The sequence below is a fragment of the Hippoglossus stenolepis genome, chromosome 11 (genome assembly GCF_022539355.2).
Source record: "Hippoglossus stenolepis isolate QCI-W04-F060 chromosome 11, HSTE1.2, whole genome shotgun sequence".
In the NCBI taxonomy this organism is placed as follows: domain Eukaryota; kingdom Metazoa; phylum Chordata; class Actinopteri; order Pleuronectiformes; family Pleuronectidae; genus Hippoglossus; species Hippoglossus stenolepis.
In genome coordinates this window covers 14490838-14507954 of record NC_061493.1, presented here as the reverse complement: position 1 = coordinate 14507954, position 17117 = coordinate 14490838, and the positions used below count along the sequence as shown (strand labels likewise).

General features: G+C 42.0%; 2 protein-coding genes and 1 pseudogene across 2 annotated transcripts; 2 read left to right on the top strand and 1 right to left on the bottom strand.

Moving 5' to 3' along the window:
- Positions 1-384: 384 nt before the first annotated feature.
- On the top strand, positions 385-4320 carry LOC118117385 (annotated as a pseudogene).
- Positions 4321-7838: 3518 nt separating this feature from the next.
- LOC118117192 (palmitoyltransferase ZDHHC23-B-like) lies at positions 7839-10410 on the bottom strand. The gene is made up of 3 exons (XM_035169245.2): positions 10328-10410; positions 9589-9645; positions 7839-8897 (listed from the first exon to the last, which is right to left on the bottom strand). Exons 1-3 carry the CDS (start codon positions 10408-10410, stop codon positions 8363-8365), a joined length of 675 nt encoding a protein of 224 aa, XP_035025136.2. The 3' UTR covers positions 7839-8362.
- On the top strand, positions 10380-16658 carry kdsr (3-ketodihydrosphingosine reductase). Its single transcript, XM_035169243.2, has 10 exons — positions 10380-10854; positions 12008-12097; positions 12393-12449; positions 12536-12601; positions 12681-12776; positions 12994-13185; positions 13357-13440; positions 13563-13646; positions 13759-13860; positions 13969-16658. Exons 1-10 carry the CDS (start codon positions 10666-10668, stop codon positions 14086-14088), a joined length of 1080 nt encoding a protein of 359 aa, XP_035025134.1. The 5' UTR covers positions 10380-10665; the 3' UTR covers positions 14089-16658.
- The last annotated feature ends 459 nt before the right edge of the window (positions 16659-17117 follow it).

Sequence of the window (17117 nt, the reverse complement as noted above, 5' to 3'; positions counted from 1 at the left end):
ATATAAAGACAAACAAATGATATTATCATAATAGATACAAAAAATAGTTTTGGCTGCTTTTTTGTTTTCTAAAGAAGAAATTGTTGAAATATATCTTTTCCATCTCCTTCACGAACACAAGGACTTTAAATTTTTTTTCATTTGTGAATATATTTTTATTTTTGAATTTACCTGTATATAAATTTACATTCATCATTTGTAGATGAGGAGAAACTCATCATCTTCCTCGTTACTGTGATCAGGGCAAATAAATATATGTATAAAGTTAAACTCAAGACAGTGAAGCTCAGGGGCGAGCTGCTAACTGAGACGGATTCGATGAATAATAAGGTATCGGAACGTTGCATTGTGGGAGTTGTTGTCAATGTGCTTTCGAGTGCCGCTATGATCAGGGAGAGTCTCCTGGCGTGAGAACTACAAGTCCCAGGTGCGCGCGTGAAGCGTCATTTGACGGTGCGCGCGTGAAGCGTCATTTGACGGTGCGCGTGTGAAGCGTCATTTGACGGTGCACGTAGGGGCGCTATACAGGCTATACATTTTCTATGTCATCAAAGGAGTCTATCTCATTTAGGAGAGCTAGATTACAGGACACACCCACAACTCCAGCTTGACCCTGTGGAACAAGGTCTAGGTCCTAAGCATCATTACCGACTCAGAATCAAGACCAACAATTGCCTCCTCATCTTCCTCATCTTTAGGCAGCATCTTTATGACGAATTCAACTGTAAGTCTGAAATGATTGTGACCTGCCAAACTAACACTCTGGATAAAGAAAATCAAAAGCATATTTTCAAATGCATATCAATCAGTCTATTTAGTATATACTGTTATATTTCGAGTTTTATTTTGTTGATCCAGCTATGGTTAGCTAGCCAGAAAAGAAACTAGCTAACTAACAGCTAGTTAGTATTGTACATATTTCTCTTTCTCACTAGTACTTACATACCATTGTACTCTATGTAATACAACATGCATCAGATGTGCAAAAGCAGCCTTGTGAAATTTATGGTATAGAGCAGGGTGTCAAACATACGGCCCGCCAGGGGGTCCAGCTCGGCCCGCCGGATGACTTTGCTAAGTGTGAAAATTACAGAAAGACATAAATTGCATTTCTATAAAAGTAGCTGCTATTCCTAATCAGTCCACTGGGGGTCGCACTGTATCAGTAAGAGCATGCCATAGACTGTAAAACAAGTAAAGAGTAAGAGTAGCGATTTACACTTGTGAATCTGAATGTCTCTTAAGAATATGGAGGTTTATGAGTACAAACGTTTTGTAATTTTTTTAATCGATCCAGTAATTGCTTCAAAAACAGCGTAAATGCGATGTCTGCTCCGGAGGCAGAAGCGCTCGCTGCTCGCTTTGACGCCACGAGCGAGGAATCTGCAGAGGAGAGCCCAGGCAGATAAACAGTGGGCTGATGTCTGAGTTTTTGGTCGTTATGTTTCTAGTTTATTGTAGAAAGACCTTAAAATAGGGTTTATCATCCAAAAACCTTCACCAATGATTTAAACATAGAGAAATATTGTCGTTATGTATGCGATATTATGCTATGATTTTACTGGTCTGGCCCACTTGAGATCAAAGTGGGCAGTATGTGGCCGCTTAACTAAAATGAGTTTGACACCCCTGGTATAGAGGAAACTGTGTTTTCACAGGCTCCTTTAATCTTCTATGACATGTACTATGTCATCAAAGGAGTCTTCCTCATTTAGGAGAGCTAGATTACAGGACACACCCACAACTCCAGCTTGACCCTGTGGAACAAGGTCTAGGTCCTAACCAGCCTTGTGAAATTTATGGTAGATGTTCGGTAGTGAATACATACTGTATGGGTCGTTTTTCACCTAATTTTTTTGCAAGTCTGTAATCATTTGCGTGTCCAATACTGCCTGAAATAATTATTGTGTAACTTTAAATGCTTTTTTTCCAACAGATGAAGCACATGGTAATAAAGTTAAACATTGCATCCGGGCGAAGTGTGCTGAATTCTTGGACAGAGCCGAGAAGTTGAAGGAGTATCTAAAGAAGAAAGAGAAAGCTCCTCCTGCTAAGCCTGTCAAAGAGTCACAGTCCGATGACAAAGGGTGTGTTTATGGGTGGGGCAGTGGGGTATGTCTGCTCATGTAATGCCTCTCAGATATGGGTTATAAAAATCAGTTGTCCCACAATGTAGTGGCTAATATAACTTTTTTTCTTGACATTTTGCCAATTTGATTAATTTTTTAATCTGTTCTGTTTGAATGAAAGTGATGAAGGTGATGATCCTGAGAAAAAGAAGTTCCAAAATCAGCTCTCGGGTTTGTAATATTCTTTTTCGAGGACTATTACGCCCTCTGCAGGCTTTATATGTGTATTTATTGTAAGTTTGTTCCTTGCAATTGTGTCATGATAAAAGCAATGTTTAGACACACTAGTAATGTTTTTAATTGTTTTACAGGTGCAATTGTTATGGAGAAACCAAACATCCAATGGAGTGACGTCGCTGGTTTAGAAGGAGCCAAGGAGGCACTGAAAGAAGCCGTTATTCTTCCAATCAAATTCCCCCACCTTTTCACTGGTATTAAATCTTATTCAATGGGAAAACCACCTTAACATTGCTCCAAATGAAAACATTTTTCTATATTATATGGAATAGTTGTGCCAGATACTCCATAACCTCTGTTTGAATAACAGGAAAGAGAACTCCATGGAGAGGGATCTTGCTTTTTGGACCTCCAGGCACAGGCAAGTCCTATCTGGCTAAAGCTGTTGCCACGGAGGCAAACAACTCAACGTTCTTCTCCATCTCCTCTCTGACCTCGTCTCTCTCGGAGAGAGTGAAAAGTGAGTAATTTTTAGCAGCAATCCACAGAAGTATGGGTCAAGCTTAAGAATATGCTGCATCTTAGACCGTATGCTCCTATTTCTTGTCCTGAAAGCTTCCATTCTACTTCACAGATTGGTGAAGAATCTTTTTACCCTTGCGAGGGAACACAAGCCTTCCATCATCTTCATCGATGAGATTGACTCGCTGTGTGGATCAAGAAGCGAGAACGAGAGTGAGGCCACTCGGCGTATTAAGACAGCATTCCTGGTTCAGATGCAGGGTAAGTCTGCTGAGATAAAAAACAACTATTTGTAACTTCTGATATTCTCTTCGTGTTGCATGCTGAATGGTCCTGTTTAAAAGAAACCTGAGATGATATATTTGTTTATTTATATATTTATTTATCTTTATTTTAGAGGCTGTGTTATCTAAAGCTGTGTTGAGAATGACTGTAAATGCATTGAAATATTACATTTTTGCTGTGATCCAAATCCACTCTCAAGTATGTCCTACCCTGGATTTGTTATTTTACAGTTGTGGGGAATAACAACGAGGGAGTGCTGGTACTCGGGGCAACAAACATCCCATGGACCCTAGACTCAGCCATCAGAAGAAGGTTATTGTTATTAGTCTGTAAAAAGTATTTTCTAAACATGTTGTCATTCGCCTGTGCTGACTTTGCACTAATACGCCTCTCTCAGATTTGAGAAAAGGATCTACATCCCGCTGCCTGAAGAGCACGCCCGCTCTTTCATGTTCAAGCTCCACCTGGGATCGACTCCCAGCAGCCTCAGTGATTCTGACTTTGTCACCCTGGGCAAGAAGACAGAAGGATACTCTGGAGCAGACATAAGTGTCATCGTCAGAGATGCTCTAATGCAGCCAGTTCGAAAGGTCCAGTCAGCAACCCACTTCAAACGGGTATGTGTTTTATTTCACACACTTCTGTGCTTCACTGTGATGTATTAGAGTTATAGTTGTTAAAGTTTCCTTTATGTTTATGATGTAAATTAGGTACGAGGCCCATCCAGGACAGACACCAACGCTATTGTGGACGACCTCTTGACTCCTTGTTTATCTGGTGATCGCAACGCAATTGAAATGTCATGGATGGATGTCCCCGGGGAGAAGCTATTGGAACCTATAGTATGCATGGTAAGGAAATAAAAGTCTGAGATATAATTGCATATTAGAGCCACTACTTTATTACCATATCATGTCTTCCTCTTTTCAGTCCGACATGCAGAGGTCTCTGACCAGCACAAAGCCAACAGTCAACAATCAAGATCTGGACAAACTGAAAAAATTCACAGACGACTTTGGACAGGAAGGCTAGGAGTGATGAATGGGCCAAGTCAAACCAAAGCAATGGAATTGTGATTGTCTCTCTTTACTGTCCCTGTCCCTTTTTTTGTCTCTCTCTGTTTCATCATGAATATTCACCAGACTGGGTGGTTTCTCATAAATGGGCAAGATTACTGCTCTGTTCTGCCAATCTGATAACCCTAGTGTCCAAAAAGACCAGTTACATCTCCAGCTAATCTGATAAAAGAATCAATACCTCACTGGGGAATTTAGAGGGTTGTTTGACTTACACACTAAAGGCTAAAGGTATTGAGCAGAATACCCAAGCAGCTTATGGAAACCAACAGAAGATGTACGCAACCATCTATTTTCAGTTAGTACCATATCCTGCACCTTCATTTTCTAGTCAATGCATCACACCAGATAAATAAATACCCTTATATATATCCTCTTTTGTATTGAAATAACAAGCATTTTATAATGTATACTGTACTTTTTGGAATATATACATTTTGGACTGGGAATCTATTACCACCAAACTAGAATAACCCACATGATAGTCTGACCAGGAAATATTCAATAGTCTTTCAAATGTAAACTTCAAATACTACATCTACTGAGTTATTTTAAATACAGCAGGTATATGGAGCCAACATATCCAGGTCAGCTTGGGTCTCACAGATCTTTGTCTTGTGGGTCTGTGTTGTGTTTGTGTGTTTGTGTTGAGGTGTTGCAGGATAAACAGCTGTGGACAGGACAGGCAACCCACCGCAGTTTCCTGCTGACCCTCTTGGTGTTGCTGCCTCTGTATGGGATCAGTTTGGTGCTTTGCAGCATCTGTCCGCAGTATGTCATGACGGCTCTCTTCTACTGCCCCGGTGTCTACAGCCAGTCCAGGTACAGCACTCTATACATCATAAATACATGTTTATGTATCATATCTTCTGTCTCATCCCAACTTTTTTTACTTTTCGTTACTTTTAATATAAACACAAAAATGTACTTTACTTTACATTGATGTATTAGAGTCATCAGTATTTGATTGTGGGAAACAGTTAAAAGAAGATTCTATTTGGAAATTTTTGACTACTTATTTAAATTGAAGTAACTAAAAGTAACGTAAAGTAACTTAAAGTAACGTAAAGTAACCTAAAAGTAACGTAACTGAAAGTACAAAAGTAACTAAAAGTACAAAAATAACTAAAAAGTAACTAAAAGTACAAAAGTAACTAAAAGTAAAGTAAAGTAAAGTAACTAAAAGTAACGAAAAGTAACGTAAAGTAACTAAAAGTAACGAAAACGTTAAGTAACTAAAAGTAACTAAAAGTAAAGTAACGTAAAGTAACTAAAAGTAGCGAAAAGTAACTAAAAGTAATGTAACGTAAAGTAACTAAAAGTAACTAAAGTAACGTAAAGCGAAAAGTAACAGTAACTAAAACATTAAGTAACAGTAAAAGTTGGGATGAGACAGAAGATATGATACATAAACATGTATTTATGATGTATAGAGTGCTGTACCTGGACTGGCTGTAGACACCGGGGCAGTAGAAGAGAGCCGTCATGACATACTGCCGAGGACAGATGCTGCAAAGCACCAAACTGATCCCATACAGAGAGGTCAGCATGAACACACCGAGAGAAGAGTCAGCAGTTGAAACTGTGGGGGTTTGCCTGTCCGACACAGCTGGTCCGGCAACACCTCAATAAAACACACAAACATAACAAGACAAGACAAAGATCTGTGAGACCCAAGCTGACCTGGATATGTTGGCTCCATATACCTGCTGTATTTAAAATAACTCAGTAGATGTAGTATTTGAAGTTTACATTTGAAAGACTATTATGGTCAGACATGTGGGTTATTCTAGTTTGGTGGTAATAGATTCCCAGTCCAAAATGTATATATTCCAAAAAGTACAGTATACATTATAAAATGCTTGTTATTTCAATACAAAAGAGTATATATATATAAGGGTATTTATTTATCTGGTGTGATGCATTGACTAGAAAATGAAGGTGCAGGATATGGTACTAACTGAAAATAGATGGTTGCGTACATCTTCTGTTGGTTTCCATAAGCTGCTTGGGTATTCTGCTCATCAATACCTTTAGCCTTTAGTGCGTAAGTCAAACAACCCATATAAAGTTTACATTTGAAAGTCTATTGAATATTTCCTGGTCAGACTATCATGTGGGTTATTCTAGTTTGGTGGTAATAGATTCAGTATACTCACAGTATATTGGGGTTGGTTCTTGAGTTTCATGTGAATAATAAACAGGAAGAGTGACATCCTATATACATTTAATTCTTTTGTCTTTGAGGTTGTAAGTCTATTGCAGACAATGAAACAATTCAGAAACTGTGCATGAGGTATAAAGAGATTTATAAAACTGACTTCATCATCTTTAAAGGGGACATAGCATGCAAATTCCACTTTGTTAGTGCTTCTACAGGTTAATGTGGGTATCTGGCATGTCTACCAACCCAAAAACTCTGGGGAAAAAACACTCGCGCGTTTTGTTATAGTTCCTCTAAGTCAGAAACGTCATGCTTGAGCGACTCGATTGCGCTTCCTGGGTATTGTGTCGTAACAAGGAACTGGAAGTCTCCCTACATGGTCTTGGCCCCCCCCCCCACTCGTTACTTCCGGGTTTACACCGGAGGCAGCGAGGCTGCGAGGCAGCGCAGCGCCGTTCCCAAGCACGCAGCCGGGCTGTTCACACGGGACGAGCATTTCTCCGCTGGTCAGCCCGCGATTCACTCACATGTGGCATTTGTCTGGATCGTTGGGACTGGGAGGCTGCAGCAGCTGCTCGGGAGCGACCGCTCGCTCTCCCGTGCGTGAGCTGGAATTTGTGTCAGCGCCACACAGCCAACAGTGTGGAAGACTTCCGCAGTGTTCAGCGCTACTGTAACCCCCGAACCCCGACATTCAACGGGTACAACAACAAGCGGAGAAAGCAGAATCGCGGGCTGACCTTATATATACAGTCTATGGGGCTGACCAGCGCGGAGAAATGCTCGTCCCGTGTGAACAGCCAGGCGGCTGCGCGCTTGAGAACGGCGCTGCGCTGCCTCGCAGCGGTCTTCCACACTGCCAGCTGTGTGGAAGACTTCCGCAGTGTTCAGCTCTACTGTATGCCGGGTTACAGTAGTTACGCCGGGTACAGTAGTTACGCCGGGTACACCGGACGCGGAAGCGCCGCTGCGAGCAGCGCAGCGCCGTTCCCAAGCACGCAGCCGCCTGTCTGTTCACGGGACGAGCATTTCTCCGCGCTGGTCAGCCCCATAGACTGTATATATAAGGTCAGCCCGCGATTCTGCTTTCTCCACTTGTTGTTGTACCCATTGAATGTCGGGGTTCGGGGTAAATGATGGTCTTCACCTCCCCCACCTCTCTTTCTCTCTCTGTCTGTCTGCTTGTGTGCTTGTAGTGGATGGGCAGAGGGGACATTTAATTATGTGATTGGGAAAATTAAAACTCCAGGACAACAAAGGGAATACAAAGTATGGGATGCATATTTGATAATTTATATCATATAAAATATGTAATTTATATCGTTTAAAATCATGGGGGGAGGGGGGAGCTGGCTCATTAGCATTTAAAGGAACAGGCACTCAAAACAGGTCACTCTGTGGAGGGCTGTTTTATACAGGGTAAAAAGGGTGCTGTTTTATATGATCCTTGTGGTATTTTGACCAAAGTATGTTACAGACATTTCATTAAGACCCCAAGGAACCATATCAACTTGTGGTAAAATGGGCATGCTATGTCCCCTTTAATGTTCTTGGCAGTGTGCAGTTCAGGAAAGTGTCTGATAAAGCTCACAAACAAATAGACACCCTGTCTTCTTGGTTGGCCTGAGACAGATCCCAGTTTACCAGTTTTCTAGTTCAAGTTTACATTTCAAGACATTTTTGCTGGGAGCAGTTTCCATTTAAAAATCAATCTTTGGATGCAAAGAGTTTTTCACTTGAGCCCCGCTCCAAAAAATGTCTGTGCACGGCCCTGAGGAAACCAGTGGGTACAGTAGGAGTCTTTGCTTAAGACATGAACGTTGTTGTGTAATTACAGGGCAGTTATCTAATCTGTCATAATTCAATATTCACTTTCATGATGTGGTGTGAATGTACAATTCAAAGAAGTATAAAGATGTTATAATATCAAATCCAACCCACCAGACACAGTGGTGGTCCAGACGCTTGACCCAGGATCCACAGGTTCGACAGTGTCCGGCCCGCGGGGGTCACATTGTTTTGCACACAGAGCATCTGCTCCACTTTTCTGTCAGGGCAGGAGGAGAGGAGGAGGAGGCCGCTGATTGGATGGATCCATTAAGATGTGTAGAGTCCTTGTTAACCTCCTCACTCTGGCTGTGATAGGAGGTGGTGTGAAACCCTGGGCCTCTCTTGGTGTGAATGAGAGATCCGATGGTGAGGATCATCCCAGCAGTCACAGTGCACAGCTGCAGATGGCTGACGTCCCCACGCGGTAGAATCTCTGTGATGAAGAGGTAATACATGTAGGCCAGAGAGAACAGCGCCAGAGTAAGGAAGAAGAGGGTGCGTCTCCTCTTGCGGTGCGTGGCGTAGTAGTACCAGAGGACCAGGCTGGGCAGAGCTGTCAGGATGATGATGCCCAGCAGGTAGTGCAGCGCTGCGGCCCGGAGCAGCAGAGGCAGCAGCACCAGGGCCGGGATCGTGGAGATCTCCAGGTTGTCAATCAGGGCCCCGAGAACAGGAGAGTGACATCCGCTGTGAGGGGGTTTGTGTCTCAGCCACCTGCAGCACACACATTCAGGCAGAGTTACAAACACTTGACAATAAAAAAACTTAATTAGGAATGATGCTAATACACTTTCATTGATCAAACTAATAAGCTGATATGAGGAAAAATCACATGTTTTCTTATTAGAAGGGTCAGACCCTGTAATTTTAATATTGTGCTTTGGTGTGATGTCACACGTGTTTGGTTTTAAATAAACTGTAAAAAGATAAATAAATGGATAAAATAAAATGAATTTATGATTAAATACATTGCAACATGAAGTCATGAAGTCTCAGAAGGATCTGGGGCCCTGGGACATTTCTTCACTCGGCCTGAAGTTTATTGTACTAAAGCAGGGATTCCAAAACCTTTGAGTCCTTGATGCCCAAAATAACCGAGTCAGAGATATGTGACCCCCATTATCCCAAAGGATATTTTAGCTGAGCTTGTTCACAAAAAATCTCCCATGTGCAATGTTTCCTGTGATGCTGTAAACTGACCTGCTGCAACTGATGCTGTCACTCATCTGTCATAATCACCATGCATGGTTATTTACATGGTTTTATTCTAACAAGTACTTTTTTTAGCTTTTGGAACAATTATGGCTAAAATATGATATTGAGAATTGCATCTAAATTGGATTTGATATCTGTAAATCACCTTGTGACCCTTTTGTGTCTCATTAAAGGTCATACTTCTTCTAACCTGTTAAAGGCCTCGTCCAGATCTTCACAGTCACAGCAGCATCCGTACTGGTAGATATCACACTCGCAGCAGCACATGGGATCATCTGGCTCCGGAGGCTTTAACTTCTCCCATTTCATTATGGCTTCCTGAAGTTCACAGGGCAACTTCGTTCTCTGGAGCGATGCACAAATGTACTACACCATTAAAACAAACTATTAGTGCAGGGAACATATCTATGGAAATGTACTGACAGAATCTATAACACAAAAACACACACACGATCTATAACTTTGAAAAAAGCACATATATACATACATATCAACATATATATAGGAGCAATTATCGTAATTATAGAGGGTTTACTTTACATCTGAATTGGCAGCAATATTTCATCTATCTTACTGTCTATAATGATATAAAACCACTTATCAATTAAAAGCAACTAATTAGGGCCCGAGCACCGAACGGTGAGAGGCCCTATTGATCGCTCTCTCCACTAACCGCAACAGGCTTCAAAATGCCTGTGCTCGGGCCCGTTAGTGCTACAACGTAGCCCTAGTTATAATAGAATAAACATTTTTTGTTTTGGCAGATTTTTTAGTTTTGTGAAGAAGAAATTGTTGAGATCAAGGCAAAAACAAATATAATATTTATAAAGTAAAACTCAGAGTGAAGCTCAGGCGCTCAGTTAGCAAACTGAGGCGCATACGACGAATAATAATAATAAGAACGTTGCATTGTGGGAGTTGTCGTCAACGTGCTTTCCGAGCGCCGCTTTGATCCCGGAGAGTCTCCTCGCGTGAGGACTACAAGTCCCGGGTGCGCGCCTGAAGCGGCCATTGACGGTGCACGGCTGGATTTGTTTTGGTTTGTGCAGACTGCGTCTTATCACGGGGAGCCAAGGTCCGCCGCGGTGCTCTCACCTGACCGTCACACACCGCCGAGCCGCCGCCGGGGCCTCCGGGCACAACCCCTCCTCCCAGCTCCGTGTTCCTCCGCCCTCTCGGGTCCAGCGCCGCCGCGCAGCAGCGCTATCGGACCTCAGAGGCTGGCCCGCTACTTAGCAAACAAGCTAGCGTTTGCCAGAGTCCACCCATGTCCTCTGAGGAAGGGTTGAGCTCCACGATCGCGGACTGGCTCTACATCAACTCCTGGTGGCTCCTCCTGCCGTTCGTCATGCTTCTCGTGGTCGCTGCCTTCATCGTGGCCTTCGTGCTGCTGCTGTACATGATATCTCCCCTTATCAGCCCCAAACCCCTGAAATTGAACGGGGCCCACGTCGTGGTAAGTGCCCCGGGGAGCTAACGTCTCTTCGCTGGTTACAGGCGGCTAACGTCCATTCAGTCCTGGAGCTATGTAGCATAGCTTCAGTTCTGTTTGCACTAGCAACAACGTCAATAACTAGTCGTAGCTGTTTACAGTAAAATAACTAATTCAGAGAGAAGAAATTACGTCAGTGTGTCATTTATAAGGAGTAACATGACTTCTTATGAGTCAAGTTACCTTAGAGATCCGTCCATAAGCGACACTCAGCTCAAACTGCTGTAGTGACGATTATGATATTGTGGTTTTGTTGTTGAGAGGTTTGAATTGAACTGAGTTGGTTGTCATTGTAATGTTCCTGAGGCCAGATTATATATCAGGAACACCTCCCAGTATAACGGGCTGCAAAACTACAAACTACTGCCATTGCATTCATCCAGATATTCTGATATCATTTTCACTTCCCAATACCGATACCTGAACTGTATCGAGTAGTATAAAACATTAAAACTCATATAATATATTACAACAGCTGTTTGCTTCAAAGCCTGTATGGAAGTGATGATGATACCACCATTGTCCTATGACCTGGCTCAGGTTAAATCCTTGAAAAACCACAAATAAAAACATTTAGGATTTAAATTTGCTTCCTATGGTGCAGCCGCAGTTGACATAAATAAAAAGATCTTTGTCTGTATCATTTGTGTAATGCTCCTTCATAGGCTGGTAGTGTAGCTAGTTTTGTAATTGTTGCGTTAAGTGTCATCCCTCCGACACTGAAGTCTTTTGTAGGGCACACGTCCCTGTTTTACTCGTCGGGCTAACGCTACTCTCCCAAAAATCACGTATTCTTTGCTGCTCAAAAAACAGTACTTGCTAGTGGGAGTTAATTGCAACTGCTGATTTGGAGCGAGGGAAGAAGAAGCGATTTCCGGGGAAAGAAAATTGCAGTTTCCTCTGGGTGAAACTAATATATTTAAAAGACGTGGTGTTAGATCAGTGCATAGATTCCCGGACTTGCTGATGCCCAACCTGACATTTTCACCAGTATCAGGGCTTTCTGATGCTCGTATCGAAACATTAGCAGTTATGCAGATGTGGTAACACCTTGACAGAATTGGTTAGCACACTTCAAACTTTTGATGAATGAACCTCCTAACCTTTGTATTTCCAGGTGACAGGAGGTTCGAGTGGGATTGGGAAAGCCATTGCAATGGAGTGCTACAGGCAAGGAGCATTCATCACTCTGGTGGCACGAGACGAGGTCAGCACACACCACATTCAACCAATCATTCTGTGCCTAGACCAGCTAGAACTTGTTTGTTGTCATAGCAGCTCGTGAAACTAATTAAGATGAATTTGCTCTGTAACAAGAGACGGATGTGCTCCACTCGCATGCTAAATGTGCTTTGTTTTGTTGTTGACTCTTTGCCTGCATATGAGCATTTATGTTCAAAAGATCTGCCGTGTTTTCATTTAGTTTTTAAAGATCAAACTTGGTGATATTTTGAAGTGTTTGCACAAGTTTTAACATATTCAACATGCTTTTTTTTCTTCAGGCTAAACTCCTTCAAGCTAAAAAAGAAGTGGAGAAATTTGCCATCAATGACAAGCAGGTATTGATTTAGTATTAATCCCAATGGAAAATGCTAAACCTGTGGATATGTTCAGGTGGAGTATCACATACAATTTCTGTCTTCAGGTTGTGCTCTGCACATCAGTGGATGTCTCCAGTGATTATAGCCAGGTGGAAAGTGTTTTAAAACAGGTAATGTTACATTTTCCATCTCAGATTCCTTTAATAATTCAGTGCTGAAGTGCTAAAGGAGCGTTTTCTTGTCATTCAGGCACAAGAGAAGCTGGGGCCTGTTGATATGCTTGTGAACTGTGCTGGAACATCCATCTCTGGAAAGTTTGAGGAAGTGGAGGTGGACCGTTTTAAAGTAAGTACCTGTGGGTGAAACATGCATTAAATCCGTGAGAGGAAATAAGCTTTAATTGCTGTTTTACTTTGTAGGATGGTGTTGTTGCAGTCAGAGATTCAGTAATTGCATATCCACTAACTTTGAGTTGTGAAATGTCTGCAGCTACATTTATGCAGCACTTGACTCTGGTGTACTCGATTATAGTTTACGTGAACCTTGGCCACATTTCCAACAGAAACTGATGGAGGTGAACTACCTAGGCAGCGTTTACCCAACACGGGCCGTCATAACAACCATGAAGGAGAGAAGAATGGGCCGCATCATGTTCGTGTCCTCCCAGGCGGGCCAGATCGGCATGTTTGGATACACCGCCTACTCCCCCTCCAAGTTTGCCCTGCGTGGCTTAGCTGAGTCGCTGCAGATGGAGGTGAGTCTTGCCTGCTCGTTAGTGAACACCGTTTGCACGGCATCTAGTTTGCATCTACTTCAAATTGTTTACCATGTATATGATATATTTCACTGTACTTTTACTTTTTAATTTCCACAGAGCCATTTTGTCAAAAAACAGGTGATAAGTGTTGCTGCTGTTCTTTTCCAGATAAAGCCGTACAATATCTATGTGACTGTGGCCTTCCCCCCTGACACTGACACTCCAGGATTTGCTGAGGAAAATAAGTCAAAGGTAAACTCTTCAATATTTTTTTATTATTATATTTAACAATATTTTTATTAACAATAACATCATTACCTATTCATTTTCCACCCATGTAAAACCATTTGCTCCTCTGTTCTTTTCTCTCCCAGCCTCTAGAAACTAAATTAATCTCTGAAACAGCCGGAGTGTGTCAACCAGACCAGGTGGCCAAAATCATTGTGCGCGATGCAGTTGTAAGCCACAACCACGCTTCTTGTACAATTATACAGTCAAAACAACTACTTCTCGGGGAAAGATGGGTCCTTTGCTGTTAACATATCTCCCCTTTTGTCTTTGCTTTTGCAGCAGGGGAACTTCAACAGCTCCGTGGGACCCGACGGTTACATGCTATCAGCCCTCACCTGTGGGATGTCACCCGTCACCTCCATCACAGAAGGTCTTCAACAGGTCCGAGCACATGAATGATACTTGACACTGGTCAATATGAAGCTTCTGCCGGCTGCCATTGATATTGTGAGATTGACAGTTTCTGACCTCAGTTTGTCTTCTGTGCAGATTGTTACCATGGGATTATTTCGGACCATCGCCCTCTTCTACCTGGGGAGTTTCGACAGCATTGTGCGCCGCTGCATGATTCAGAGAGAGCAGTTAAAAGCAGCTGACAAGAGGGAGTAACAGCAGCCGTACCTGCTTCACAGCCCAGTGCTCCTCTTCTTCCTCCTCCTCCTCCTCCTCTACACCCCCATCCCATCCCTTCATCCAGCTGTTCAAGTGCCCAACCGTAGTTGGGGAATAGGCCAAGCTTTGAGTGCATTTCTGATAACATCATAACAGACGGGATGAAAGAAAATGGCAGATGTTTACTCTTTGCTTGTCCTCCATTGACTTCACGGCCATTTCTTTCTATCCTTTCAGAGCATTCCAGTGACTTTTCAGTTTAATGTGTCCACCTGCTTCTTTCTGTCGGAGCAGCCTTACTTTGTGGGGGGGGGCAGACTAAACATCCCACAGCCTGGTTTGAAAATACATATGGGCTTTGTGAGCAACTTTCATTTTAGACATCAGGCCTCCCTGCCTCTACTCGCACAGTGTTTATATTTCCCGAAAAATAGCAGATAGCTTGTCGGACCAGTTGGGCCAAATATGGCTTGAAATTCCTTCCCACCACGGGGCTATAGTGAAAATCTGAATGCTAACTCTCACCTTTTTGCCATATTTTATATATATATATATATATATATATATATATATATATATATATATATATATATGTGTATGTATGTGTGTATTTAAAAACTGGGTCCACCCCGTAAGAATTTTACTATCTTCAATGAAACAGTTCCTCAATCTCAACCTTTGTTGTACCACAAGTCTTTGCAGGCAAAGCACCTTCCCTCTTCGCCGAGCGACCGTTGCTGTGGGGTGTTTTGGTTTTTTGCGCTCTGCATCTGAACCAAACAAAGATGTGATGACAACAGTACACTTCACTGAAATCAGAGAGAGTGAGCGAGACAGAAAGTGAAAGCATTTGTAGTTTTTGATTGTTATTAAATATTACTAATGCAAAAACACAATTTCCCAAAAATGTTTAGACGAGGTGTTGGGCAGAATTCAGGTGAAGTTCTTTGTGTGTGTACATGTGTGTGTTTGTGTGTTCATGTTTGCTGTGACTGAGCCAACCCCTGGGGAGAGAAAAGCCATTAGATATTATTGTCTCTGGATTAAACACCAAATTATTTTCTGCTTATTTCTTTGAGAAAGGAGAGCAGGTACTAGCTGTTGAAGCCTTGATGTTAAAAATGGGGGAGACATCAGCTCAGGTGATTTAACTTTTCATCTGTGCATGTGATCGAATTCAGCACACCTTTTTTCTTTCTTCCTTAAATGTGTGAAAGGAAGTGTATCATTTTTACATGCAGTCTTGTGTGTCTGTGCACATATTCAGCCACCCCAGTCAAAGATCCGAGTGGGATCCATAAACTGTCGGGTGGTGCAAGTCAGGGCAGGGCAATGAGGGCACGACTCGCTGGTTCGAGTCATGTCCCTTTGAGTCTATTGAGGGCGCTAGAGATTTGTTTTACATAGAGGTCATAATAGCATGAAAAGTGTGATCCTCGTCCTTCTGATTTTAGACCTGCTGTCACTCTGTCATGCACAGTCGGGACTTTGTAACTCCCTGAATAACAATATCGATTCCCTCCGGGTTTCTGTCAAACCTTTGGAAAAATCTTGTACTTATCACATGACCTTCTTACTATTTTGCATACAGAGGGAGAAAAAAAGTACAGCGTCGACTCTTGCAAGTCTTAATTTGGTCCATCACAAACGGGGAGAATGTACTTTAATACAAAGCATACAAATCAGAACATAGTAATATTATTTTTAAATGCACCACTATCTGAATGCCAAAATGTGTTAAGACAATTTTTGTAGATGCAATGGATTCATTTGAGATTTATTTCCATGTTGCTGCTCTGTTGATCTTTAGAGTTAGTTTGTGAAAGACGTGGAGCAGTGTGGGGACCCATTCTAAGCCTTAAAGACGTGACTACTGATGAAGCTAAAGCTATAAGAATGGACCTGTCCACAGAACAATGTGGCTTAACCCACATGTGGTTTACCAGTTCATTTAATGACTTTTCAGTGTTTTTTGTTGTGTATTTTTGTCAACTTCCAGGCTTTGTACGACAAGAAGAAGCCTTGGTGAAATCCAAGAAATGAAAGTGAGAATGGATGACCCGTGTTTGATGATGTTCTCATTTGACTTTGGTTTAAAGGCGTACTGTCCTGCACTTAAGAGGTTTTCATAATCTTAACTTTATTTGCTTTCAGAAGTTCTCTTTTTCCTTAAGGTAGCAACACGTAGTTGATGGAACATGTAGCCCATGTAAAAGCAGTTTTGTTTAACACCTTTTTAAGCTATGCAAGTGAAGCCTATGCTTACGATATGTTCAAACATATAGTCCAGATTTCAGTTCTCTAACAGCCACTAACATCCTCTGTTTAACGGTGTCATCATTAGATCATCACTGAGTATTGAACATGAAAGTCAGGATGCACTCTTGTTTCATTCTTCTTTGTTGCTTTTTAATTTTGTTTCTGCCAAAAAAAAATACTTCACACCTTCACCTTGTGTGCCATTGAAAGAAAATGTGAGAAGTGAACGTGTCTCTGTCTTATTTTCTTACATGATAAACAAAATAAATACCTGTGAAGAGAAATAAAATCAAATTCCGATGTTTTCATCCTTGGTTTCGGGTTTGAAATTGAAAAAAATGACAAGATGTTACAATCTTCTTAAATTGTATCAGTTACGCAGCTTCGCTTCAGCTGATTTCTGGTTGAGGAAAACACTTTGGCTGAAAGTCTCAGTTCAGTGCGAGTGAGTGGTGTCTTTCAGAAGTTTCATGCAGTGGCTGTTCGGGAAGGGTTGTGGGAATTTAAGTATTCTGTTTGATGTGATGAGATTTTAATCTTCCATGAGGGGACTTTCCAGAGCAGCAGCATCCCTCTCTCTCAAATTTGCAGCACGCAGGATTTTTTGATGCTTTGTTTGTCCCATTTGAGAATAAGAAGTAGACATGTGGTGTAAAAGAAATGCTAAAGGACAATAGAAAGGGCATCAAAGGACGGAGGGAAATTGTATACAGGTACATAAATTTTGTGCTGCAACACTGGATCTCCTTCCACAAGGGGGTGGCTGG

Bases quoted from the DNA above. Each gene is read 5' to 3' on its own strand.
- LOC118117192 (XM_035169245.2), bottom strand. From the start codon at position 10,410: ATGGCCGCTTCAGGCGCGCACCCGGGACTTGTAGTCCTCACGCGAGGA. The intron at 9,646-10,327 runs GTTGACGACAAC...CTGCGAGTGTGA, and splicing joins AAGCGGCGCTCGGAAAGCAC to TATCTACCAGTACGGATGCT. The intron at 8,898-9,588 runs GTTAGAAGAAGT...TGTGTGCTGCAG, and splicing joins CTGGACGAGGCCTTTAACAG to GTGGCTGAGACACAAACCCC.
- kdsr (XM_035169243.2), top strand. From the start codon at position 10,666: ATGTCCTCTGAGGAAGGGTTGAGCTCCACGATCGCGGACTGGCTCTAC. The intron at 12,098-12,392 runs GTCAGCACACAC...TTTTTTCTTCAG, and splicing joins CTCTGGTGGCACGAGACGAG to GCTAAACTCCTTCAAGCTAA. The intron at 13,441-13,562 runs GTAAACTCTTCA...TTTCTCTCCCAG, and splicing joins CTGAGGAAAATAAGTCAAAG to CCTCTAGAAACTAAATTAAT.